This window comes from Pygocentrus nattereri, chromosome 18 (genome assembly GCF_015220715.1).
Source record: "Pygocentrus nattereri isolate fPygNat1 chromosome 18, fPygNat1.pri, whole genome shotgun sequence".
Classification (NCBI taxonomy): Eukaryota; Metazoa; Chordata; class Actinopteri; order Characiformes; family Serrasalmidae; genus Pygocentrus; species Pygocentrus nattereri.
This window is the reverse complement of record NC_051228.1, coordinates 21,829,930-21,857,854: the sequence shown is the minus strand read 5'-3', so window position 1 is coordinate 21,857,854 and position 27,925 is coordinate 21,829,930. Positions and strand designations below refer to the sequence as shown.

Below are 27,925 nucleotides of genomic sequence, written 5' to 3'. Positions count from 1 at the left end.
CTGTTTCAGTGTTGATAGATGGCCAAAATGGAAAAAATATTCATGGGTTTTGAAATCAGCATCTATATTAGTGTGAGCAAGGTCTAAAACTGCACAACCACTGCTGAGAATGTGAAAATATGTGTTGTAAGCAAAGGTGCTTAATATTTTTCAATCCAGGTCCAATTTATGGTGGGCCAGTATACACAGGAAGAGCGTAGTTTGTCGGCTGCGAGGCTTCGGCTCAGTGCCAGTGTGGCGTGTTTAATGTTGGTCTGTCTCTCGCTGAGATAGACAGATGGATGCGAGGTATCAGAGGGGGGAGAAAACGAGGTCAAAAACAAACTCGATGGGAAACGGAGGAGAAGCCAGTGAATCAGAGACGCAAACAGCCTCAATAAAACATCAATCCTCCATCACACGCTACAAGTTGGCTGGTATGGGAGATACACTTGAAAGGGGATTTTTTTTCTTTAAAAGAAGAGAGAGAACACAGTATGAGCAAGCAGCAGTGATTTCTACAAATACCTCAGTAAACAGTGGCATATTGACTTCCAAACGATTGACATTCAATTGCTACAAGACATATAATAGGTGTAATAAATCATGTCTAACGCGTCAAACAGAACACATAGTTCCATCCACATGCAGATAAGCATTTATAAATGCTGGCAATAAAGCAATGACAGATTTGATTCAGTCTTTTGGTGAATCACACCAGCGGTTACTCATGATCAGGTGTGTCAAACTCAGGTCCTGCAAAGCCACATCTGTGATGCACCCAACTCAAACCATGAAAGATTCTGTGAGTCACTGAGTGGAGTCAGGTGCGTCAAATAACACTAAACTCTACTAAATGCTACACTATACTCTGTAGTGTACTTCTCTAATACTGCTCATATCAAAACAGAGCCAATGAAAGCACAAAAGCTGTCAGAGACCACCTTTCATTTCGTTCATTTCCACTGAAAACAGCCGTTGAGTTATTCATTTTTCAGGAGATATAAGATAATCCACTTGCATAACGAAGGAAAAAGTCTTTATTTAAATAAATGAGTGAGTGAAAAAACAGACCCCATCGAATAAATAGGAGAAAATCAAGCTCCACTTTTGCTTCAGATATGAAAAAAAACTCACAGGTGTTTCTGTCCATCCATCCACTGTGAGTAGACAACTCACCACTATGGGTCTGAAAGGATGTGTAGCTGTTCAAGAAGCTCTTACTAAGAAAAGGAGACAGAAAAGAAGAATCTTTTTGCAAATCAAAGAAAGCAGCTGCGGGTGTTCAATGGACTTGAACAATAGACTTGACCACGCCAGAGTCCAGACCTCATCATCACTGAATACATTTGGGATTATTTGGTGAGAAGCAGAAAATGCAAAACCAAGTTCTAAGACTGAACTTATTCCTGCAGTTGTCTCTGAAAAGCTGAAAGCAAGACTTGTCAAAAGAGTGGAAGCTGTAATTAAATTGTGTGGGAGTTTCGAGCTGGACGCTGTTTTTTGCTAACCAAGGGGCTAAGGATCTGTATGGGACTGTTTTTTATTTTATTTTAGTCCCCCCTCCACCCACCCTGCAGTTCTGTCCCACCCACCCTGCGGTCCTGACCTACCCACCCTGCAGTTCTGTCACAATAAACATCCATCCAACATTTGACCTTTGTGTTTTCACAAATACATTACTCTCTGTTGAAATGACCAATCATGGTCATCAGGCTTACTGTGAAGTAACTTCACCAAGCATCATTTATTCAGAGTAAACACAGAGCTGGAATTAAAACACAGAATGGTTATTTTTAATGTTTTGCTGGGCTTGGCCGCTGTGGCTGGTGGACTGAAGGCTCTGCCATATCTGTAAGCTGCAAGAATTTTCGTGTTGTCTTGTTACTTTGCACATGATTCTGAGTTGCTTTACAACTCTACAGAATGACTTGATGCATTTTAATTGTTTTACTGTTATCATTTTAAATTGTGAATGATTTTGTAATCATTCTACTTTATTTAGGCTATTCATTAATTTGTGGGATGTCTTTTCATGCGTGCGTCCACCTGCTCCTACCTGCAGTTGGGTGGTTACACAGCACTGAAAATTAGTCCCGCTCCACAAAGTATTGTGGTGGGTCCCGTGGGATTCACGCTGGATAGAATGCAGACATTTGCCCTACGTAACACACACTTTTTGTGTGCAGGCCTTTCATAATGGAGGAGTGATTTCAGTCCACCTTGAATAAAAAAAAAACGAAAAGCAACTTTAGTTAACCTTGTTTTTAATAACAGCAACACGTTTGCTAGTTCATGTCTTATCAAAGCAGTGCTTGAGATTTTAAGGACTTTTTTGTTGTTTTGCTATGCGATCTATAATTGACATATAAGACTTTATTCCACATACAAACACAGTGTGAACCCCCCAAATGCTGAAAAATGTGTTATTATATAGTTGTATGTATTTAGTGGCACATATAAATATATAAATAAATGAATGCAGTTATATGCATATGGTACTTTGTTACAGCAAGTGCAAGCGTCTAATGAGCATCATAGAGGGAGATGGTCTCAGGATAGACTTATAAGCATGGGGAACTAAGAGCATGCGGAACAAACAAAAAGATCCTCTATCATCCTCAAGGCTGCAGTGCAGTTAGAATACAAGAAAGTGTACATGGAAGATTAAACAAGCTGTCAGATCATACAGAAGACAAATCCAGGAGAAATCGCAAAGGGTGGCCAAAGTTACAAGTGTTTGTCAAACTAATCTCCTAAACTGAGTTTTTCAGTCTGATCTCTATCTACTACATCTGTAGCGTATTGATCAACAACAATTATTCTGTCTTTAGAAAAATAAGAAAACACATTGACTTGAACTAGACCAAACAGAAGACAGTGGGCATGTGTTTCAGCATTTCCGTAAGCCATAAGTGATGATTTGCTGTGGAAATCATGACTACGCTACAGACGCAGCAGATAAAGATGAGGTTGAAAACATTGGAGTGTTCTTTTAAATGGTAAAAGATCTTATCCAGCCACCACAAGCTGTTTTTAGATGTTTTATTCAGTGTTCTGGGTATTTTGGGAACGACATTATTATTGAATAATAAATAATATACTCTAATGATCTATTTATAGTAATTTATTATCAAAGCATATGTCTGGAGATTTAATCAGTGCTTTGCAAATGAGGCTTGTTGGATATTAATTTGAATAGAACCTCATTCCTTAATCAGTTCTGTATGGCCTCCTCAGTAATGCTGGAATCACAGGCAGGCCCACTCCACCTAAAATATATCATTTTTATTAAGGATTTATATTACGGATCATGAAAAATTAAGATGCCAAAATGTTTTTTTTGGAGAAAAGAAGCCACGTAAGAAGGATTTTTAGTTCCCTTGTAATGGATGTTTTATAAAAATGGTATTTGTATACATGTTAGTATTACCATGTAGAAAATACAGCATTTTTACATTTAATATTAATATAACATTAATTAATATTAATATTGATATTAAATATTAATACATACATTTTTGGGATATGAAGCTTAAGCTTTTGGACACCTTTGGGTTTTTTTCTCAACATGAAAACCAAAGTTGTGCCAAAAATGTCAAGAAAATAATTATAAGGCTGAGAAACAAAGAAAAATGAAACAGCGAGACACGTCAACCAAACCTTACCAAAATCATCGGTTTGTAAGGTTATAAAGACAAAAGAGATAACTAATAAGCTTAGTAACCATAATGAGTATTAAAATCATAATCAGAATGTTTATTTGCTCAGTTATTATGAGTGCCAGATGTTTCTCTTGGTGCAGGTGTCAACGAAAAATTAAATCCAATAAAACAAACATAGCATAAGATATTATATATAGAAAAACATAAAATAGACCGTACACAAATAAACAGCAAGTAAAATGATGTGCAATGGGCTAAGTACAAGCACTGTATTCATGTACTGAGGTATATGTATACAGTATGTACAGCTAAGAGAACTGAGCAGCAAATATAAATATAAATGTAACTGTAGACATGTTTACAAAATATGTAAATTGCAACAAGTTAAAGAGTATTTTGTGCACTGACTCCAGAGGAAAGTGAGAAAGGTTCTTATTCAGGAAGATTATGGTATTTTAATGTGTGTAATAAAGTTAATGTGTAGCAGTTTAAGGCAGAGGGGTGTGAGAAGGCATCTTGTTTATGAGGATGATGGCCTGAGGAAAGAAGCTGGAGGTGGTGGTTGGTCGGAATATTTAGGGCTCTCACTTTTGGTCTAAGATGGAAATATCTGGAAAGAACAGTGACAAGGGTGTGAGGGGTCAGCCAGAATTTTCCCTGCCATTTCCTCATACTACATGAGTGAAATGGGAGTGGTAGGCCAAGAAAGGCCTTCACAGCTGATGACAGAACATTCTCATCGTAAAGAACACAAATCCCCAAGCCATGAGCAAATTGTGGAGATGACAAAGAACTAACCAAGATTCAAAGCCTAATCCAATATGCCCTCACCTGTAAAACATGGTGGTGGTAGTTTTATGGCCTGGGCCTTTATCGCTGCCACAGGTACTGACTCACTCATCTTTATTGATGTTGTGACTGCTGAATGTTGTGAGTACAGAGGCATATTAAAACATCATTAAAACCTAAAAGGTTCTTCACTGGCTGAGTCAGTCAGCTGACTTGAATTCCATTGAGCATGTCTGTTATATGCTGAAGAAAAAACTTTAATATGCTAAAGAAATAAGAGCTGAAGATGGCTGCAGTACAAGCCAGGCAGAGCATCACCAGAGAAGTTATTCAACATTGCAAAGGATATGCGACAAAATACTAGACATGTAGACATGACTAATTTACAGTACATAACACTGCTGCCTCCCAAACAGTACAGTGCCTTGAAATGAGCATGGGGGGCATTATGGTGCCTTGAAATAATGTCATGATCAAACATTATGAAGGGCACTGTATGAGGCACAATTGGTTTTATAACACTGAAAATGCTGATTCCAAACTTTTGAGATGTACGTGTAGGCTATTATTCTCTTGCTTCACTTAATGTCTATGTTCCTGTAGTGCTTTCTGACAGAGCACAGATTTGCCCTAACTAGCAAGCGGCTGCTGGCGCACTGATATTGAATGGCAGTTTGTCTCCTGTGTTTGTCTCATTCTCCCAGTTTACCTCCGCCAGCCAGAGTCATTGATTTTCCCCTGTGGGCCTGTGAGGAAGCAGCTGTCGCACTGAGACCGGCCGGGTGTGGAGCTTCATGTTTGTGCTCCATCACCAACCCCAAAGGGCCTTTTTAGCTGCACACAGTCAGGTGAGCGGCAGCAGAGCCCACTTCTGAGTTTACTGCAGAAATGATGAAGTGTTGGAGAGGAGGTGTCTGGGTGAAATCAGGATATAAAGTGAATACAGCTGTGGATAATTAAGCCTGCAATCTCAGGCCTGCTTGCATAAGGCTGAAGTTGAGCTTGTGTAACAGGTAGAAAGACCCAAAAGAAAGAGTAGCTGGAGTAGCTGGACTATATTCTTCAGAACAAACTAATTTTCATCAGCACATCTGGGTGAATTTTTCCTGTAACAGTACTTTTTATGATATTTAAACACAGTGCAAAAAGAAAAATATCTTAGTTTTACAACTGATCTTCCAATCTGAGGAAGCTTGCTGGGCAATCTTCCATGCCTTCTTAATTCATTGTTTTAGAATTCAGAATGTAAGCAGCTCTTTCTTACGCTTAAACGAGTCACTGAAAAGCTGCTAGCTAATTAGCTAACTAGGCTAACATAAGATAATGTTCAATGTAAGCTAACGGGTAGTCTTGCGGAGCTAGATGTCACGTCAAAACGAGAATATGGATTATGGCAAAAGCCACTGTAAACACAGGACCCCCTCTAAGACCCGCCCCCAAATTCCACTCATTAGAGGATCACAAGTTTGATCCACAGCCATCCATGGCTGAAAGTTCAAGAGAACTCAATCGACCTCTCAGTCCTCTGGGTAGGTAGGATGGTCCTCCCTCTCCCACCATTAGTCAGCATGATGCTAACCAGCGCAGATGTCTGTTAGCTGACGTAAAGGAACTGGTGATTAGCACTCTCCTCCAAGCGTGTTCAGCTGTCCAATGACTTTGCGTTAGTGGAAGTTTGAAAAGATTTGGTGGCTGGCTTCACAGGACACTGGTGGCATCATGTGAACTCTAAACTGAGGAGAAAATTGGAAGAAAATCCAAAAGTAAACCACTTCAAATGCTTTGTTTGAAGACATTAGCTCAGGAGAAAAGAAATATGGTAAAAGAAAGAAGCTTCAGGTGATTTCAGCATTGTATTTGGTATACCATCAGCTAAGACATGGAGATGAGCATTTCAGACTGATTTATTTTGCTGGAATAACGGAGAACGAAGTTCAAACCATTGCCCAGTGGTGAGTACACGTATTTATGTATTGTTGCTGTTGTTTGTTGCAGATAATGATTATTCTTTTCACTTGTTTTTTTAGTGGGCATGAGGGCACAGCGATTAGCTCAAGTAGATAGAGCTTGTCTATTTTCAAACATAACTGCCAGCAATTTCCTCATCACTTTCACTCCCATCCTATCCTGCAACCATGCCAAATACAACTTTGGTAACCCATCATAAACTTTTATCACATGTCCATTGAGATATCCTAAAGCTAATGCATAGTCTAGTATAACCTAACTGCTTTTTCCTTGAAAGAAGTCATGTTCCTTTTTTGCACATGATGCTCATCTATGTGCTAGTTGCAAATTTTGGGGAACTTTTCGGTCATGCTAACTTACGTTACATCCATGGGCTAATAACAGGCTTGTTGTATGATGGACAGTGTTGATGAGTGTTGATCATCCCCTACTTTGAGTTGTGCCTTAAAGAGGAGGAGGAGTTACATTGGTTAAAATGTTTCACACTTTGTTTCCACCCTAATAATTTTACATTCCCTTCCACTTAGCTCAAGATTTCTCATGGCTCTCTCTGGATGTTTATGATATACAATCACGTCTAGCTCTGCTGGTAGCTAAAAGGAAGCTTAGTGAAAACGTGGGCATCAGAACTTCTTTTTGTAGGGTAAAAATGAACTTAAGGTGACTTAAAGAAGGTTTGTAGCTAAAGGGGCTCCATGTGTCCCTCTGCCCATAGCTACACCAATGCATTTAGTTACTTTAAGTTAATTTTCACTCTACTGAAGAAGCCTCAAGGTTTCACTAAGCTGCTCATAGCTTTTTAAGATTTTTAGCTGCTCAAAAAAAAGGCCTTTGATGCAAATTAAAATGTAAATTGCTATAAGTACAAGCAACATTTACATGACTGCATGCTGCAGTTGGCTGTGCAACATCGTGGTACAAAGGATGCATATTTATTTCAGTGCCAACATGTAAACACAGCGTTAGCCTGCTCAACCGTTTCTGCAGATTGTAAGAATTTAGCTGAGCTGTGCTACTTCTTTGCATGGGCTACTACATACCTAGCTAGTACCTAGTAGGTAACTAGTAAAGATTAGTAGACAGTGGTGAAATAAACAACTTAGTTCATAAGGGTGTAAAATAAGTAAATACATACATAAAAATGCCAGAATGAAAACAGAAAATATTCACAGATTAAAACTAGCAGTTTAAATGATAAGATACAATAGTTTGTGCATTCAGAGAATGGCAAAGTCAGCTGAACACATAATGCCCTAAGGAAGCCATTTAATTAAGCTTTAACATCCTGTCTTGTCCAGCTTTGTCCTTCCTTGTTCCTGTCCCTGTCTGCCTTTGCTTATCTTCAATTATATGTCTTGTTCCATGTGCTTTTGTTGTTGTTTTAGTTTGTGTCTCCTCCCTAGTCCTTGATCATCTGTCCCACCTTTCTATAGCCTGTAGCTCTGCCTTCTCATTAGTCCCAGGTGTTTCTTGTTTCCCTAAGTGTATCTATACCTGTGGTTGCTCAGTCCCTTTGTCTTGCTTTGTCTATGTGACGCTGTTGCATGTTTTCACCTGTCTTCTTGTTCGTCTTTTTTTTTTTTTTTTTGTTTAGTTCAGTTTTTCTTTATTTTGTTTTGTCATGGATTTGTCTGCTTTGTGCCACTCTACTACTCAGTTCATCGGATTGCAACTCGTAATTGCATCCAGTCTCTGCATCTCCAATGGTACAAAGGCGATTGTCCATTTAAGACAAGCTCACATTCATTGCAAAAAAAGCACTCCTTCTCCTTTGTTGATTCCACAGCTTTGTAGCCGCACTGTTCTCAGATATATTTCAGAAGTGAGCCTGGAAAAGACATGTTTAGAGCAGGTTTTACTTCTTTTAGTGCTTTCTGAATACAAGTTTTTTCCCCCCTTGTACTGTTTCAGTGTGAATTAATGTTGAATACTGAAGGTTATATTGATATAACATGCCTTAAAACCAGTCAAGATATTCTTTTAAAGTACCAAGGACTAATAAATAATGACAGTTGTTGAAGATACGTGAATAGTTCATCAGATAAAGCTTAGCATTGTACTGGATAAATGTGGCTAACACAAAGCTAGCTTTGCTGACTATGGGGGCCGTGTGATGCGTGTGCATGTTGTATCTACGGTGAGTCATTAGCCTGCTTTTTCACAGCCATTTATATTTGAAACATGCAATTACTGTTAACCTTTGGTGTCTTATTAATCCCCTTTATAAAGTGGTTAGTGCGATCTTGCATTACAGGGACTGCATGATTCTGTATTTTAAAAAAAGTGCTGTGGAGCTGGCTGTGGGTGATGTGGCAGCCATGTGGTGTTGCAGTGCTTCAGGAACGTTTCACTCTGTACTAGAGTTGCCAACCGTCTCTTAAAATAAAGTCCTCACATAATTGAAAGCTAAAAGACTTCTTTGGTATTAAAGTGATACGGAACGTGCTTTTGTTCCATATTTTTGAGAATCATTTCAGTGCAGATCTATGGGAGAGACTATTAAGTCAGGGTGATTTGTGTGAGAGAGAAGGAAACCTTCCTGCTCTCCCTCAGCGTGTCTATCATTTTGTGCTGTCAGAGAATGCGCTCAAGTCATGACCAAATAGAAGTGCTGTCAGCGTTGCTATGATACGCCTGACAGTGGCGTGAGATTTTAAAAAATGGCAACCTCCGAGCATAGTCTGCCAAAAAAGAAAATACAAAAATACAGACAGAGGCAGTGGGGAAATGACTACCTATGGCTGGAAGAGCCAGCTACATATACTAAGCCAACTGCACCACCTGCCACTGCGTTATCTCTATTAGTCCTGGTGGAATTTGTGACGTCAAATGGCATGCACAGGAGGAACTCATAACAGAAGCAATAGGCTGTGGAGGACACAGGGAGAAGGAGCAGTCTCAAATTTCCCTGCCTGCCAGATGTCACTAGAGGCTGATCATTTTGATTTTTGTATTTAATGCAAATCTGGATGATAGACAACAATGTTGAGGAAGCTACTTCAAAGCACAACTTGGCAAGCTACACATTACTTCACACTGGAAGAAGAACTAACTTACAGCATGGCTATAGATGGTTTTTCAAGAGTTGTTTAGTAAAGAAAATGGTTCTATATAGAACAATGAACACTCAAATGGTTTAAGGGTACTTTGCTTCGCAAAAGGTGTTTTTATGGAGAATGTACTACATATAGCTTCAAAATAGGTTCTTCCGTGCTTGATATTGTAACGTTAGAAGAACCCTTTTTGATGCAATATAGAAGCCTTTTCAAAAAGGTTCTATATAGACCTGCATACAAGTGTTGTGCTTGTCAAGAGCAGATGCACGCTTTTTATAGAGAAGCGTTGCTGCATTGTTTGTTGGGTTGATTTAATCCGTGTAAAAAATCTTGCTTTTGTTTTGCCTTGATTGGGAAAAAAAGACCATGTTTATAGCAGTGAGGTGCCCAACACCGTATGCTGCCATTATGGTGCTGCATGGGTTAGCTAGGTACCCATGAAACATTTGTTCCCAGGGACTGATAATGCTCCAGGCCTGTTTACAGGTCATACATAAACAAAAAAAACAAAATACCACAGCCTCCATGGGAAAGTGCAAGGAATGTCAACCTTTTATGATCCCCAATTGTTTGTAATTTCACTAATTTACCACACAAAAAAGCAATGTAACTTACCAGAATCCCATTCACATATGAATGTAGTTGACTCACCAGCAAGCTACAGCAAAATATAGTTAAACAAATGGATTAGGTTTGTTTTTGGTCAGTGTTCCTCAGTCCAATGTCTTTTTGAGTACTCTCTTCAACTGTTGGACCTTATCGTACTTACTCCTGCAGGACTATGGCTTGAGTTCTCCATAGTTAAGAAATAACAGAGTCACTAAACAAAGAAAAACCTTGATTCTGATTAGAGATTTTCTTTTCGTCTTTATAAAGATAGCGAGCCAGGTATCCTTCGTTCTCAGACTTAGTATCTTCTCATACATGTTAAGAACAAAGTTATCATTATTGCTCCAGACATTTAATCTAGTCCAAGTAAGTCCTTTACCCACCATGGCATTCTGTCAATCATTCTAGTAACCAGGCAGATAAATATAGGGTCCAGGACATGCTTCCTAACTGCCCCTCTAAGTCTGTAAGCAAGCCCCCAATATCCCAAAAAGAAAATCTATTTAATTAAACTATTAAACTAACTTCAAATAACCCAAGTTTTTCAATCATTTTCTTTTTTTTCTTGTGTATCAGTGGGTTATAGTAGCAGTGCTCCTTCACCCCCCTGCAGCTTTCCCAAAGTTTACGCCAGGTAATGATAGTGGTGTCACATTTGTTGGTATTTTAGAAGAAATCATGATAAATGTTTTCTTCTTTTTTTCCCTTTATGATAAAAGGAACAGGGAGCGATACATCTCTCACCTCCAGGGCGCCTCCTGTTCCGTACATCCGTATATCAGATAAGCATCCGGTTCGGATCACAGCGCTCCTGTGTTTTATCCCAGGCAGCTGCTGTCCCTGCCGGCAAAGTCGCTACACTTTAAAATGCGTGCGCATACTCATTACCAGAAGAGTGGAAACAAATGACAGTGACTTATGGAAGGCAATAGATTAAATTGTAATTATTAACAATGGTGGCCATTGTGTGTCAGCATGTTAATACGGCGCTGCTTTTAATGAGCTGTGACAGAAACTGCAAAACAGCGTTAAAAAACAAGAAGAGGAAAGATGAGGGTAATCAGGAAGTGATTACAGTTTGTCACTTAATCAAACGTCTCCCAGGGACGTCACAGTGTCATAATTAAAGTGCCATGCATGCAGAGAGAGAGGGAGAGAGAGAAAGAGAGGGAGAAAGAGAGGGAGAAAGAGGGCAACAGTGTGAGTATTGTGTGACAAGAGATTAAAAGGGTGCTGGCTATAGTGTCCAAAGTCACTGGTCTTTATTACAGACCCCCACCTTCTTTAATAAAGGGACTGCAACCCATCTGTTGATGCACAGTTTGTGTTTCTCTATCCCATCATCAGTGGTCAATTTCTGACCACCATGTCAGTATCACTGCTGTACTGAGATTTGTCCACCACTCAAGTAATGTCTAGAATCCAGTATCTGGTTCTGTGGTCAGAAAATGATGAATGGGGTAGAGGGGAGCTGATGAAACGTGCAGCAACAGATAGGCTTCAGTCTGTAATTTAAACTTCTACAGTGGAAGGGAGGTGAAGCTGATGTGAGGGGTTTCTAATAAAGTGACCATTGAGTGGAAGCACAATGTAGGCGTTTCTAATAAAGTGGCCAGTGAGTGGAAGCACAAATAAAGTGAAGAGTGAGTGTAAGTACAAGGTAAGCGTTTCTAATAAAGTGGCCAATGGGTGGAAGCACAAGATCAGCTTTCTAAGGTGTTTCTAATAAAGTGGCCAGTGAGTGGAAACACAAGGTATGTGTTTCTAATAAAGTGGCCAGTGAGTGAAAGTACAAGGTAGGTGTTTCTAATAAAGTGGCCAGTTAGTGGAAGCACAAGGTGGGTGTTAATAATGAAGTGGCCAGTGAGTGGAAGCACAAGGTGGTTGTTTCTAATAAAAGTGGCCAATGAGTGGACATACAAGGTTTTTTTAATTCTCAGTTCACAGCATTCTGTGCAAAATCACTGTTCCATTATGTAAGTGTCCAGTGTTTGTTTCTGTTTTGTCTGTTTTTGCGCTTGTCTTTATGTTTCACTCTGTGTTTTTGTGTATTTGACTTTGTGTTTCTGTCCATCTGTGAGTTTCTGTTTGTGTGTCTGTATTTCTGTCTGTTATGACAAATCAACATAAACCGGACGCGCGTGGATAAAAAGGACAATAGCAGCTTTATTTTCAAAATCACAGTCCAAAAACATAGTCGAATAACAGGCGTGGGTCAAAGCCAGAAACCATAGCACAAGTGTTATAGTGAACATAACACAAGACAAACAAAAAAAGGGCAAGACAAAAGACAGAGTCAAAGGGGCAGGGAAAAGTGGTCAAAACACGAATCAAAACAGTTCAACAAAAGGACAGAGGGATAAGGCAAAAGGCAGAGTCAAAAAACGAAACAAACTGTCCAAAAAACAGGATATAAGCAACAGGAAAGAATGCTCAGTAGTTTACATCACAACTAGACCAAACTAAAACCCGGGCTTATAAACTAAACTATATGAGTTGCATGACTACACACACACAGGTGATACACATTAGAATTCAGGTGACTGTGAGCGCTGATAGGAGTGAGAGAGAGAGTCAGAAGTCATGTGATTCCCCGTAGCATTCTAGGTAATGGAGTCCGAGCCGGGTCTGACGAAAGTATCTCAGTCATGTGATCTCCCAGAGGAGTCTGGGAGATGGAGTCTGTATCTTTCTTAGAAATGAGAACTTTAGTGCAAGTTCTGCCAGGGAGACTCCAATGCTACGTCACTAATTATTCTGACCAATCACTGACCAATGACTTGACTTACACACCTGCTTTGCTGCTTTCAGATTCTGACATTTCGTCGTTCCCCTCCTTCCTCCCTGCCACCACCAGTTGGTCCCTGCTCAATTTGCCCAGGGGGTAGGCTCCGCCCCCTGCCGTCCCTTTACGGCAGGATCTGTGAGGCTCTACACGTTGAAGACCTGGGCGCAGGGCCCGCGCCAAAGACTTTTAGCTTACTATGGAACTGTTAAACATTATTAGATGAAACTATATTTCTTCCTTCACACTTGTTTCTGGAGTCTTTCTGGTAGAACTTGCCAGATGCGTCACATCTGTCTGTGCTTCTGTGTCTGTATTTCTGTCTATCTGTGTTTTTGTCTTACTTAATCTCTCTTTGCTTTTGTTTGTGTCTCTGTGTTTCTGTCTATGTCAGTATTTCTGTTTGTGTATCCCTGTGTTGTGTGTGTATTTCTGCTGGTGTCTGTGACTTTTTAATCGTAACTCTTCAATTCCTCATTGAACAAAATGTGCGACTCCACACTTTTCTGCGGCCCAGCTGAACAAATCATATTTACTGCCTCTAAATTCAGCCAACACTTTTAGGGGGAAGCATCTGACATATTAAAAAGCACTTGTGAGCTTCCTCACTGCTTTTTTGGCATGACTAATTTTTTCTCCCCTTGCATGACCCAAAATGTACATGGGGTGTCTTGCAGAATGTTCTGGAAGACTTTATGAATAAAACACACAGACAGAGAGAGAGAGGGAGAGAGAGAGGGAGAGAGGGAGAGAGAAAGGAGAGATACAGACAGTAAGTAAGAAAGCTAGAAAGTAGCTCTCTGATAGCTAGAAATTCTAAAAGGAAAGAGATTGTCCGAGGGAGAGATGAGAGAGCTAGAGAATAATAGCTAGAGACAATGACCTAGACAGAGAAAAACAGAGAGAGAGAGAGAGAGAGAGAGAGAGAGAAAGACTATTTTGGAGCGAGAAAGATAAAATAAGACAATGCTAGAGAGAAATAACTAAAGCAAAAGAAAAAGATCTACAGAATGAGAGAGAGGAGAGCAAGACAGAAAAAGACAGAGAGAGAGAGAGAGAGAGAGAGAGAGTAATAAAGTAAAGGGAGAGCCACTGTTTTGTAGAGAGAGAGAGAGATAGAGAAAAAAACCATCAGCTTTATTAAACAGATCTTCCCTTATAGAGTCTGGATGAGGCTCTGTGCATTTGTTTGGGGGGGGGGTGGGGGTTGAGGTTGAGACAGACTGGATGTGAAGTGCAGGCCCTCGCTATAGGCTAAACCATCTCCCACTCTCTGTGTAGGAACGGACAGAAGATGACGAAGAAAAACCTCTGCCCTGTCATCCATCACTAATCTAAGGTGGCAGGCTCAGACAGACTGCAGAAACAATAGAGGAAACATCTGGTTAAGGACAGTGTTTAACACATGATGATACGGAAGCCTTCGCCACACCATCTGTTCCCTCTATATCAATTATGCGGGTGCCATATATATATATATATATATATATATATATATATATATATATATACACTGCTCAAAAAAATTAAGGGAACACTTAAACAACACAATATAACTTCAAGTAAATCAAACCCAGCAGCAGGACCGCTACCTCCACCTTTGTGCAAGGAGGAACAGGAGGAGCACTGCCAGAGCCCTGCAAAATGAACTCCAGCAGGCCACAAATGTGCATGTGTCTGCACAAACGGTTAGAAACCGACTCCATGAGGATGGTATGAGGGCCCGACGTCCACAGATGGGGGTTGTGCTCACAGCCCAACACCGTGCAGGACACTTTGCATTTGCCAGAGAACACCGGGATTGGCAAATTCGCCACTGGTGCCCTGTGCTCTTCTCAGATGAAAGCAGGTTTACACTGAGCACATGTGACAGACGCCGTGGAGAGCAATCTGCTGCCTGTAACATCCTTCAGCATGACCGGTTTGGCAGTGGGTCAGTAATGGTGTGGTGGCATTTCTTTGGAGGGAATGCAGGACAATGCTAGACCTCATGTGGCTGGAGTGTGTCAGCAGTTCCTGTAAGATGAAAGCATTGAAGCTATGGACTGACCCGCCCATTCCCCAGACCTGAATCTGATTGAGCACATCTGGGACATGATGTCTCGCTCCATCCACCAACGCCACGTTGCACCACAGACTGTCCAGGAGTTGGTGGATGCTTTAGTCCAGGTCTGGGAGGAGATCCCTCAGGAGACCATCCACCACCTCATCAGGAGCATGCCCAGGCGTTGTAGGGAGGTCATACAGGCACGTGGAGGCCACACACAATACTGAGCCTCATTTTGACTCGTTTTAAGGACATTACATCAAAGTTGGATCAGCCTGTAGTGTGTTTTTCCACTTTGATTTTGTGTGTGACTCCAATAATCCAGGCCTCCACTGGTTATTAAATTTGATTTCCATTGGTGATTTTGTTGTCAGCACATTCAACTTTGTACAGAGCAAAGTATTCAATGAGAATATATCATTCATTCAGATCTAGGATGTGTTATTTGAGTGTTCCCTTTATTTTTTTGAGCAGTATATATATATATATATATATATATATATATATATATATGTGTGTGTGTGTGTGTGTGTGTGTGTGTGTGTGTATAATTGCTGCTCAGTTCATGTTTATCTTAGCTGGTCTAGATCAAAACAAAATCAACTGTAATTCATCTGTAATTGGCCATGGCCAGGTTTTCTCTCTACTGTCGAAACAGAAGTGTCAGACTATGGATGACAGAAATGTTGTTTTCCTGGAAACAACACATGAATAATAAACCTTGAAAGGCTTGACAAAAAGCCAATGAGATAAATCAGGTGTGGTGGAGTAAGACAACTACTGTTACAAAGCTCTCGCTCTAGCTCCATCCCCTGCTGACTGATTAGGTTTTATATTCATATATAAAAATATAAAATCAGTGCATTTTCTTATAGCTATGTGACTGGACAAAATAAGCTTCATAATAAACTAATAAGCAGAATGTACATATTAGATTTATTACATCTTTTAACATTCAATATGTGAGTGGTCTGGATGGGTCAGAGGCAAGTAGAGTTGGATATTGGATAAAACTTTTAATAAAGAGACAAACCAGAGATGGAATCCAGAAACAGGCTAAGGTCAAAAACAGGCAGTCACAAACCAGGAAAATCGGTACAAACAAAAGGCTCAGTAATAAACAGCGAGCTGAAGCAAAACTTCACAATGAACCTAACTAAAAGCCTGGGCTTCATACAAACTATAAAGCAACACATGGCAAGGAATACAGGTAAATGTAATCAATATTCAGGAGAGGCTGAACATGTATAAGTGGGTCGCAAAGAGTCTGGAGTCAGGTGACCTCCCAGAGAATTCTGGAAGTTGGAATCTGCAACAGAGTGAGGCGTAGTGGTTTCAGCGGAGCCGAAAGACGTGACACAATAACATTTTTTTCATCATATAAATGCAGGATTCACATTAGCGAAACATGAGAATCATGTGATTTCCACAAACCGAACAATTTCCAGTTTTTATTAGCAGTGTCCAGTGAGAGTAACAGAGGCTGCATGTTCTAAACAATAAGTGTATGAATAATATATATATATATATATATATATATATATATATATATATATATATATATATATAATATATTTCATATAATTGTATAAATCATATACAATATATTTCCAAAAGCATCCACTCACCCATCCAAATCATTGAATTCAGGTGTTCCAATCACTTACATGGCCACAGGTGTATAAAACCAAGCACCTAGGCCTGCAGACTGCTTCTACAAACATTTGTGAAAGAATGGGTCGCTCTCAGGAGCTCAGTGAATTCCAGTGTGGTATCATGATAGGATGCCACGTGTTCAACAAATCCAGTTGTGAAATTTCCTTGCTACTAAATATCCCACAGTCAACTGTCTGTGATATTATAATGAAGTGAAAGCAATTGGGAACAACAGCAACTCATGAAGCAGCAAGACAGCAAGCTATGAAGTGGTATGCCACGTAAATTGATAGAGCGGGGTCAGTGGATGCTGAGTGCGCAAAGGTCAACCACTTTCTGCAGAGTCAATCACTACCTACCTCCAAACTTCATGTGGCCTTCAGATTAGCTCAAGAACAGCGAATAGGGAGCTTCATGGAATGGTTTTCCAATACGTTTAAATATAATGTACACTGCTCAAAAAATAAAGGGAACACTTAAACAACACAATATAACTCCAAGTTAATCAAACTTCTGTGAAATCAAACTGTCCACTTAGGAAGCAACACTGACTGACAATCAATTTCACAGCTGTTGTGCAAATGGAACAGACAACAAGTGGAAATTATTGGCGTTGGTGGTGCTTTCACACTCATGGTAGCATGAGACGGACTCTACAACCCACACAAGTGGTTCAGGTAGTGCAGCTCATCCAGGATGGCACATCAATGCGAGCTTTGGTTTGCTGTGTCTGTCAGCGTGGAGTCCAGACGCTGGAGGCGCTACCAGGAGACAGGCCAGTACACCAGGAGACGTAGAGGAGGCTGTAGGAGGGCAACAACCCAGCAGCAGGACCGCTACCTCCACCTTTGTGCAAGGAGGAACAGGAGGAGCACTGCCAGAGCCCTGCAAAATGAACTCCAGCAGGCCACAAATGTGCATGTGTCTGCACAAACGGTTAGAAACCGACTCCATGAGGATGGTATGAGGGCCCGACGTCCACAGATGGGGGTTGTGCTCACAGCCCAACACCGTGCAGGACACTTTGCATTTGCCAGAGAACACCGGGATTGGCAAATTCGCCACTGGTGCCCTGTGCTCTTCTCAGATGAAAGCAGGTTCACACTGAGCACATGTGACAGACGTGACAGAGTCTGGAGACGCCGTGGAGAGCGATCTGCTGCCCACGCAGTCCTCCATCTGCTCACCAGAGGTAGCCTGACTGCCATTAGGTACTGAGATGAGATCCTCAGACCCCTTGTGAGACCATATGCTGGTGCGGTTGACCCTGGGTTCCTCCTAATGCAGGACAATGCTAGACTTCATGTGGCTGGAGTGTGTCAGCAGTTCCTGCAAGATGAAGGCATTGAAGCTATGGACCGGCCACCTGTTCCCCAGACCTGAATCCGATTGAGCACCCCTGGGACATCATGTCTCGCTCCATCCACCAACGCCACATTGCAACACAGACTGTCCAGGAGTTGGCGGATGCTTTAGTCCAGGTCTGGGAGGAGATCCCTCAGGAGACCATCCACCACCTCATCAGGAGCATGCCCAGGCGTTGTAGGGAGGTCATACAGGCACGTGGAGGCCACACACAATACTGAGCCTCATTTTGACTTGTTTTAAGGACATTACATCAAAGTTGGATCAGCCTGTAGTGTGTTTTTCCACTTTAATTTTGTATGTGACTCCAAATCCAGGTTAATAAATTTGATTTCCATTGATGATTTCTGTGTGATTTTGTTGTCAGCACATTCAACTTTGTACAATATTTCATTCATTCAGATCTAGGATGTGTTATTTGAGTGTTCCCTTTATTTTTTTGAGCAGTGTATATAGTCATTGGTTCAGCGGCTGTTGTTCATAAAACTGCTAAATTTGTGTTACAGTGGTGGCTCTCAAGAGGAACTCGTGCTTCATTTTTGTTAGTTTGCTGCTTGTTGATATATACATATGTAGAGAGAGTTAGAAAGACAATCCCATAAGCACTGTCTACCGTAGTCTTCTAAAAATGCTGAAGGTTCCCCTTTTAAAGCCATTTAACAGCTGCTTCAGGATACATGGGCTGCAATCACATAGCAATCTACAGCTCCACTGCTACAAGTGGTTTGAAAGCTCAAACTCACAAAATTCATTAGCACCATTTAAAAAATTAGTGGCAGTAATAATTTTTCATGTTAAAATGTATATGTATTTAGTCCGTGTTTCTACATTCACAGGCCAATGTTTAGGTGTTCCATTTTGTTGCATTTATCTATAAATATATTTATAGATATAGTTAGTTATAGTTTAGTTAGTTGACCCTTAAAACCAAAATATAACTATATATATATATATATATATATATATATATATATATATATTGTATTTTGAGTCAGTTACAATTTCAATTGCAATTATAAAGTATTTACACAAGATGTGCAAGTCACACATGCCATATGTTGTTATTTTCACAAGACACTGGGCTACTCAGATACGCCACTATTTGACATGCAAATGCTAACAGAAATTTGATATCTTTATGCATATGGCTACTTTTTTTATCAAAAATGTACCTAGCGTCTGCAACTTTTTGTTATATTTATGCTTGTAGATATCTTGAAAACCACTGGAATTGTAGATACTTTCTCAGAAATTGTTAGTCTGGAGTGTCTATGAGCTGAAAGTGCAAGGTTGCTTCATTCTATTGGTCATTATGCGTAAACAATTAGCATAAGGCAGCCATGTTTTTTACTAACACTGAATTTTATGTGGTACTTGATTTAAAGTGGAACTGCATTTACGATAGCACAAAATTTAAGAGGCTCAGAATTTAAGATGGAACACCATTTAAGGTGGCACTGAATTTAAGGTGTACTTTCATCATAAGCACTCAGTTTGTCTCAAAGAGCTACAATAACAAAATAATTCATAAAAATATGTTTTGTTATCACAGTGACTTTTGGAGAGGCCCAGTGAAATTAACGTCTTACGTACATTTGCCACAACACTAAACTGTGCAGTGCGGATGTCCCTCAGGGCTGGAGTTTGAACTACACAGTTCATCAGGTTTCACTGTTATGGATCTTCATGCACAGCCCTGGCCTTTTATGATGCAGTATTATAGTCATATGGGTTTCCTTTATTCCCTAAAGTTTCATATCAAAACATAAAAGTTCTCATCCCATTCCTTCTTATCTAACATGTTTATAGTATTGCGACTTTAGCCTATTTGAATGATTGATTGCATTCATGAGTCGTCTAGTGCGGCCCTTGCACATGCTCCCCTTTCATGTGGTGAGACACACAAGACTACAGGGAGGGAGATTGGATTGAAAAAATAAATGACGTTTCAATCAAAGGAGAGAGAACGTTAATGAGATTGTCCTTTTAGAGTGCCTGCACACGCACTATGACCATAATGAATGGAGATGTATGCGAATGTATGCTCTGGTTCAGCAGAGGCACTTAATGGAAAAAGACAGTGATAATCTGATAGCTCCTACTGGGCTACAATCCCTCGAATGAGACAATGCATTAATAGAACAATAAGGCTAAAGAACACAGCGCAGAAATATCTAAGGACCCGGAGTTCTGCAAATGCACCCGGGGAGCTGGTGCAACTGCCGCGAAAGCAAATGAGAGCTTTTTGTGACTCGCAAACCTCAAAAACAACACCGGAGCATGTCTCCTGACAGGGCCGTCTCAAAGTCGAGCCGTGGACTTTTCTCTTTTGATGCTACTATGAAAGGGGACACAGGCTATCTTTCATCTTTTACTCAGCCTCCCCCTCCTCCTCTGTCCCCCAACACTCCTCTCTTTCAATCTAAATTCTAACTATCCATCCGCTGCTACGAGGCAGCCTGTGACATTTTCTCCACGACAAAGGGAGACAGAAGCTCGGGTGATTTTCAAACGCAGAGGAAAGCCGTGAGACACCCATCAGCTTCGATCAAGACAGGCCGTTACACACCAGTGCTAATGGTGTTTGAATGGATGCCGTGTTCCGCTTGCATGATTTTACACCACAAACATTTTCTTGATGTATAACCATCACTACGCACTACAACGGCAAATTACAGTGTTCTCATAATTGGAAAGTACTTTTTAGGCTTTTCTTTCAACATTTTGTCATTTTTTTCTAACATGCACTTTTGTAAAAAGTACTTTGGGCAAAAAAAAATCTCATATAACATAAAAAAAAAACATATAAAAGTCACTTACTCAAAGGCAGCCGCTGACCACTGGGCTGCTACCATTACCAATCCAACAAAGGACTGACCATTGACACTAACAGCTGACTTTTGGGATACCACCATTTACAATGCAACAAACTACTGACTAGATACTACCTTTAAAAACTACTGACCACTGAGGTATCACCTTTAAATGTACAAGTACTGACTATTGAGGTATCACCTTTAAATGTACAAGTACTGACTATTGAGGTATCACCTTTAAATGCACAACTAGTGACCATTCAGACACCACCCTCAAATATCTCGACACAGCTAATGACCATACAACCTTTAATAACACAGACAATTACTGACAACTAAGATACTATTTTCAACAATGCAACTAATACTGACCTTTCAGTTACTACCCTATACAAAGCAATTAACTGGAGACCGCTCAGGTACAACTGAGCTACCACTATATACAATGCATCCTGCTGACCATTGGGGAACATCTTTCAACAACACAACTACTGAACATTCAGATAGCACCTTTAAAAACACATATACCTACTGATAAATTCAGATACCACCTATTACAAAGGCATTACCTATTGATGATTGAAACACCACCTTTGAAACACCACATCACAGCAGCTTACCATTATGAAACCTCCATCAGCAATTTAACTAAATACTGACCTTTGAGATATTTATTTTTACAAAGCCACTACTGACCTTTGAGGTAAGACTGTTAATGACTGACCTTGAGATACCACCTTCAACAACACAGCTAACAACTGACCATTGATCTACTACCTTTAAAAAGACCACTGAACTTTGTGTCACCACCTACAACACAGCTACCTATCACTGAGATACCACCTTAATAACCACAGCCACTACCTTGAGCAAAACAAGCTGCTGTAACTTCTGAGCACTGAGATGATAACTTGAGCAGCACAACTACAATGTAATTAATTACTAACCCTTGACCCACCAGCTTTTTACAAAGCTTTTCACTGCTGACCTTTGATCTATTACCTATAACAACAAGACCATTGACCTTTGAGTCACCACCTATGACACAGCTACTTATTTTTAAGATACAACCTTTAACGACCACAACCACTGATCTTTAAGAACCACCTTTAAGGACAATTTCTGAGCACTGAGATGTTACCTTTAACATAACTACAATGTAACTAATTACAGACCTTTGAACTAGCAGCTTTTTACAAAGCTTTTCACTACTGACCATTGATCCATTACCTTCACCAACAAGACCACTGACCTTTGAGTCACCACCTATAACACAGCTACTTTTCATTAAGATACCACTTTTAATGACGACAGTCACAGACCTTTAAGAACCACCTTTAATGACCACAACCACAGACTATTAAGAACATAACTGCTGACCACTGAGATACTACCTAGACTAATACAGCTAACTTCTGACCATTGAGATGCTATCTTTAACACAACTACAACGTAACTAATTACAGACTTTTGACATACTTTTTACAAAGCTATTCACTACTAACCAATGAGATACTACCTTCAGCAACCAAAGTAACTCTTGTCCTTTGACCTAAGGACCATCTGGACCAATCCAAGCCTTTTTTTATCAACACCACTATAATTACAAATGATGTACATGCTTTTAATATTCTAACTCAAATAAACCACAGCCTAAGCAATCCACAGCCTCTTTGAATCTTTGAAGGCCCATTGAGACTTCCTGACCCAGTCAACAAAGAAAATTTAGGGAGATAATTGTCTGTCTGTTTTCAAGCTTCAAGATCAACGACTGTGAGCAGAGAAGGCTGGAAGCTTTGTAGACCGATGCAGGCTTTGATACGTTCAGCTTGTTCAAAACCTCACCCAAGTTGTCAGAGAGCATGACATGCCGAACGGGTTCTTGGCAGAACATCATTCATCATCTCAGCTCAACGACTGGAGACTGAGATAATAAGACAGGATCAAATGAAGACTTTGACTCTCTTCTCTCCCTTTTTTCTGTTGCTCACTCACCCTCTCCCCCTGCTCTCTCTCTCCAAGATGTTTGAGAACACTTCAATAACTCACTGAAGCTCTGATGCCTTAAGTGACAGGCTCTGAGGAATGGAGGGTGACACTGGCTCTTCCTTGATTAGATAATTTCCTGAACTTAATCACATTCAGAATTAGAAGTGCCAAGCCTGACAGGTGACAGCCAAACAAGTTTTTATTCACTCCAATTGCTCAATCAAGCCTGGGATTCTCATCTTGTAATGGTCTATTGGGGGATTGATTTATCTCCTGTTAAAGCTACTCGGCTTGTTCGTTTTCAAGCTTGTTTTCCGGAATCGGCCTAAACAAGTCCAAGAGAGAGATGTGTTCCCAGACCATTCCTGTGTGGCTCTACTGAAGGACATGACATTTTTTTTTTTACACATTTTGTAATTTCCTACACATTCATGGAGCTGAATGTAGAACACTTTTCTTACTCAAGTAGCCATATTGTATTCCCTTGCATATTTAGAGTACACCGTTCAGCAGTGATGTAAACAGGAACACATTTTTGAGTAGGCCTACGAAAAGGTGCATAGGCCACTTAGGTCAATTTTTTTCAGGATACATTTTCCAACATAATGTCATAACATCAGGCTGTAGCCTATGGTAACAGCAGTGAACAGTGATCACCCTGTCTACCTTATTCAACAACTGTATGGTGATCTCATCACTATAAAGCATACGGCCACTCGCCACACAACTTTTGACAACAAACCCTTTTTTACAAAAGCCAGAAAGTGCAATTCTTGCCTTTTTTAGAGGTTTTTTTTCTCCAATAATATTGATGGAATATATTTTGATGGAAATGTAAAACCAGAATCTGGATTTTCATCTTCATAGGTGAGCAAGTATGTCAACATTTATAAAAGTGTTTTTACTCTGTTTGAATGCTCTTTTTTATTGTGTCACTTGTACAGGATTTTTTAATATTATTTGACGAAAGCTGCATTTGTCAGTTTTATCTCAGCACGGGCGTCTTTGTGAATTGTTGTCACAGCAGGACATTCTCACCCTTCCAGTTTCACCCCGCATTGCTCACAAGCAGCTCAACAAAGAGCCACAACATTTCACACACAGTGCCCTAGTTAATTTGACAACAGACATATAGGTAAAAATATATCATTTGATTGTGTCCAGAGTCAATTTCCATTCTGCCTGCAGAAGGACCACCAGGAGGCCTGCAGAAAGCAGTTAAAATCAGAGTGGAGAGATGTGCTGACATAGATATTTGCCTTAATATTTTGAAAGTTTTGCTTTTGCTTTTAGCTTTTGTAGTGAAAGAGCATTGTAAGAACCCAATCCATAGCATCAAAGGCTTGAAGCAATATAAGATAGCAACAGTTGCTGAAAAGAGATACAAGGGCTGAAAAAATTAGAATGAGCTTGGGACTGACTGATTGGGATTGGCTAATTGGACTATACCTTGCACATTCAGGAATGATGCAACAAGGGTAATGACTTGATTTGATTGGCCAAAAAACAAGGAGAGCACTCGCAAAATAGCCTATCAAGTTTTATTATCTTCAATATTATAAAGAGAATTTTATTGGAAATGTTTGGTTAGTTTTTACTGCCCCCGTGGACATCGTTGCAGGCCTGCCTGCCTCCGTAGACGTTGTTGCAGGCCCGCCTACCTCCATGGACGTCGTTGCAAGCCCGCCTGCCTCCGTGGACATCATTGCAGGCTCCCCGTGGGCCTCCTGTTTCTCCTGTGTCTGTGGCTCCCCATGGGCCTCCTGTTCCTCCTGTGTCTGCTGTTCCCTGTGGGCCTCCTGTTCCTCCTATGTCTGCTTCTGTGTCCCCGGGTTTTTCTGTCCCTTTGTTTTTGCACTCGTCTGTTCCTGGTGTGATTTTGTTCCCTTCTGTCGTGTCTGTGCCCATTCCTGTTCCTGTTGTGGTTCCCGTTCCTGTCTCTCCTTTTTGTTTCTGTGCCGGTGTCTGTCTGTGTGTCAGTTTCTGTGCCTGTGTCTGTCTTGGTTCCTGTTCCCCTCTCATTTGCGTAGTCTGTCTTGCGTTCTTGTTTTCCTCGTCCTGTCCTTGTCCGTTCGACTCTCACTTGGTGTTGTTTTGTGTTGTGCCTCCTCATCCTCCCTTCGTTTTTCATCCGCGTTCTGTTTCCTCTTCTGTTTCTGTGCCTTCCGCTCCTGTTGTGCCATGTTCTGTTCCCATTTCCGCTCCCATTTCTGTTCCTGTTTCTGTGCCCATGGTTTCTGTTCTGTGTTCTCCATCTGTGTCTGCTCCTGTTCCACGTTCTTGTGTCTCTGTTCCTGTTTCGGCTCCTGTTTCGGCTGCTGTTCCTGTGCCTGTTCCTGCTTCTACCCTGCTTCTGTGCCTATTCCTGCTTCTGTGCCCGTTCCTGCTTCTATGCTTTTGGCTTCCACTCCCGTTCCAGTACCCCCGTTCCTGCTTCTGTGCCCATTGTTCCTGTTCCTGCTTGTGTGTCTGTGCATGTTCCATCCCCCATTCCTTGTGTCCTGGCTCCTGTCCCTGTTTAGTCCTGCTTTTGGTGTCTGTTTGGTTTTGTTCTGTTTTGTTTTTTTGGTGCACCTCGGAGTTGTGGGGGTACGGTCATGATCGGCCCCTCACAGTCCTGTCCATGTGCTTTTTGTTTACTTTTTCATCCATGTACGTTTGTTTTGGTTCAGTCCAGCCCCCTTGTTGTCTGACTCCACCCCTGATTGTTACTACCTGTTTCCCACCTGACCCTTATTAGCCCTCTTGTATTTAAGCCCTGTGTTTTCTTTAGTCTAGTGCTGGTCTTTGTTTGATCGTGTTAGATGTGTTGGATGTATTGTATTGTGTTCTAGTGGTGTTTGGTTCTTGTTTGAGGTTTTGTGTTAATTTTGTCATGTCTGTCCCTCCTGCTCTCCGTATCGGCTGTTTGAACCTGGACTGTTTTGACCATGACCCTGGATTTGCCCATAATAAATAGACATGGTGTGGTAATCAAACGGCTGGTAATTTTAATGTTTTTTGTGCCTGTCCAATAGTTCTAAGATTGGAAGTGCTATTAGGGACTTATTTGGTATCATGAGTTATCATGGGTGAATTTTTATTTTGGGAAAGTGTTTCAATTAGTATAAAAGAATGATAAAAAGCTGCTTAAAATATAATTGGTAGCTAATACAAAGATGCTTATGCTTAATAATTATTGTCTCCATTTGATTGGACAGGACTATGATCAATCTGGCCTACCTGTGGCTACACGCCTGCCTTTTAGTAACTGTAAGCCTTGCATGGCTTTTGCCAGCAATTGAAAGAAAGAGAAGGGGACACCAGCGGACAATGTTTTGGGGGAAAACACTCCTTAGTCCTCAGGGTGAAAAACACACACACACGTATTCCATCTATTTCTGTCTCTTGATTAACGATCTGGGCCACTTAGGAGACTCTTTGATCTATAGCTCCTACCTGAATATATATTTCAAGATGAGTCGCTTTATTCCTCTGTGTATTCTTTCTAAAGTTTCATTTGCCATGGCAAACTTATGACTTTGTGCTAAAAAAGCTGTTCTGATTTTCTGTTTCAGCCTGTAAAGTTTGATTCTGCTCAAAAGGGTGACACTACCTGCAATGTGCCATAAAAAGGACAGAAAATTTCATTTTCTAATCTTTGATGCCTGCTTCTGGGTGTGGAAGCATAGAAGTTGTAAACTAACAGGCATGATCAAGCTATTTGTATTCGTTCGTTATGCCTGGAACACAGTCAAACAGAAGACTGGCTGCCAGGAGAGAACACTCTCAAAAATACAAAATCATACTCTCATGTAAAACGGGAGGCAGAGAGAAGAGAGAGTGCAAGGTAAGGTTTGGAAAGGATATCGGTGAATGAAGGGCTGGTACAGTCGCCTCCAGAGGCTGCTAATCAAACCATGTGGAATAGTTGGAATGATGGAGGGAGTGAAGTAGATGCAGGTTGGAGAAAGTCAGTGTATGGCTGAGAGAGGTGCAGAGTCAGCAAGGCTCTCTGCCTGATCTGCAAATGATTAGCAGGATGCTGCAGTAGAGGCAGTGGAGACTGGCAGAGTCTTCTGTAGAAAACTCACTGTGCACTGGAGAGCTTCCTGCACAGGAAGGTAATGACCTGTCTCCACCGAGCTGACACACACTCTGTCTTCAGGTCCAACACCTCTATCTTCTCGTTTCAGATGCCACCGCTTGTGTAAAACTGACAAATGCAGTGGTGTAGTCTAGTCTGAAGGAGTGAGTGAACTGTGACTAGCTGATCCCCCAACTCATTTTTATTTATTTTTCAGGAGATATTTCTATACAGACTAGATATAAAGGAATCCACTTGCAGGAAGGAGAAAGTCAAAGGAAAATAAGCAAAAAAAAAAAAAAGCAGGAGCTTTCAAAATGAGTTTAATAAACAGATAAACATCAGATAAACAGCACTTAAAGCATTATATATCAATCCTTGAGAGAGAGGAGAAAATCAAGCTGCTTCAGATCTGAAAACATCCACAGGTGTTTCTGCCCATCCTTCCACTGTGAGATGAGAACTCAATATTCTGTTTCCATATATGTAAAAAATATTATACATGATTGACTAGAGACTGAGAGAGAACACCTTAAGGTTTTCTTTACAATTAATAGGCTAGCTTGACAAAGAACGGAAGGCCTTTGTAAACTACCCCCTACCACTTAGTGCAATACCTGCTCTCATGTAAATGCAACACATCTGTCTTTTAATCTATGTAATTATGTAAATAGATATATTTTAATTCCAACTTTGTCATACTCTCATCATATCATAACTTATGTCTATAAGTTTTTTTTTTTGTTTTGGCCTAATTCATGTCAATTTTAATTGTCTTTTTATTTGTGCCTAATATATGTAAGTTTATGTACAATTATATGACTTGTAACACTGCAATTTCACTTCAGGATCAGTAAGGTCCTATCTGTCTATCTAGAAAATTACTTTTTTAAAACAATATGATGTGTATTTAAATAGACGTTTCTATGTATCATTGTAGGTAATTAAATAAGGTTTTTATGCATCACTGAGACTTTGAAAATGGGAATTTGTAAATTGGTTGTGTACATGGTGTATACCTGCTGACTATACATGTAGACTACACACTGACCTGTGAACAGATATTTTGGGCACAAGGCCTCAGGGAGAAGAAAAGGCAATCTGAATATGAACAAAATTCATTTTAATTTACAGC

General features: G+C 40.5%; 1 protein-coding gene across 1 annotated transcript in view; it reads right to left on the bottom strand.

Moving 5' to 3' along the window:
• LOC119265942 (myosin-2 heavy chain-like) overlaps positions 1–24,427 on the bottom strand; it is a 76,096-nt gene extending 51,669 nt beyond the window's left edge. Inside the window, exon 1 of the mRNA XM_037546991.1 lies at positions 24,386–24,427. Within this exon, the coding sequence (XP_037402888.1) occupies positions 24,386–24,427 (42 nt within the window). The remainder of the gene's footprint in view (positions 1–24,385) is intronic.
• Positions 24,428–27,925: the final 3,498 nt, after the last annotated feature.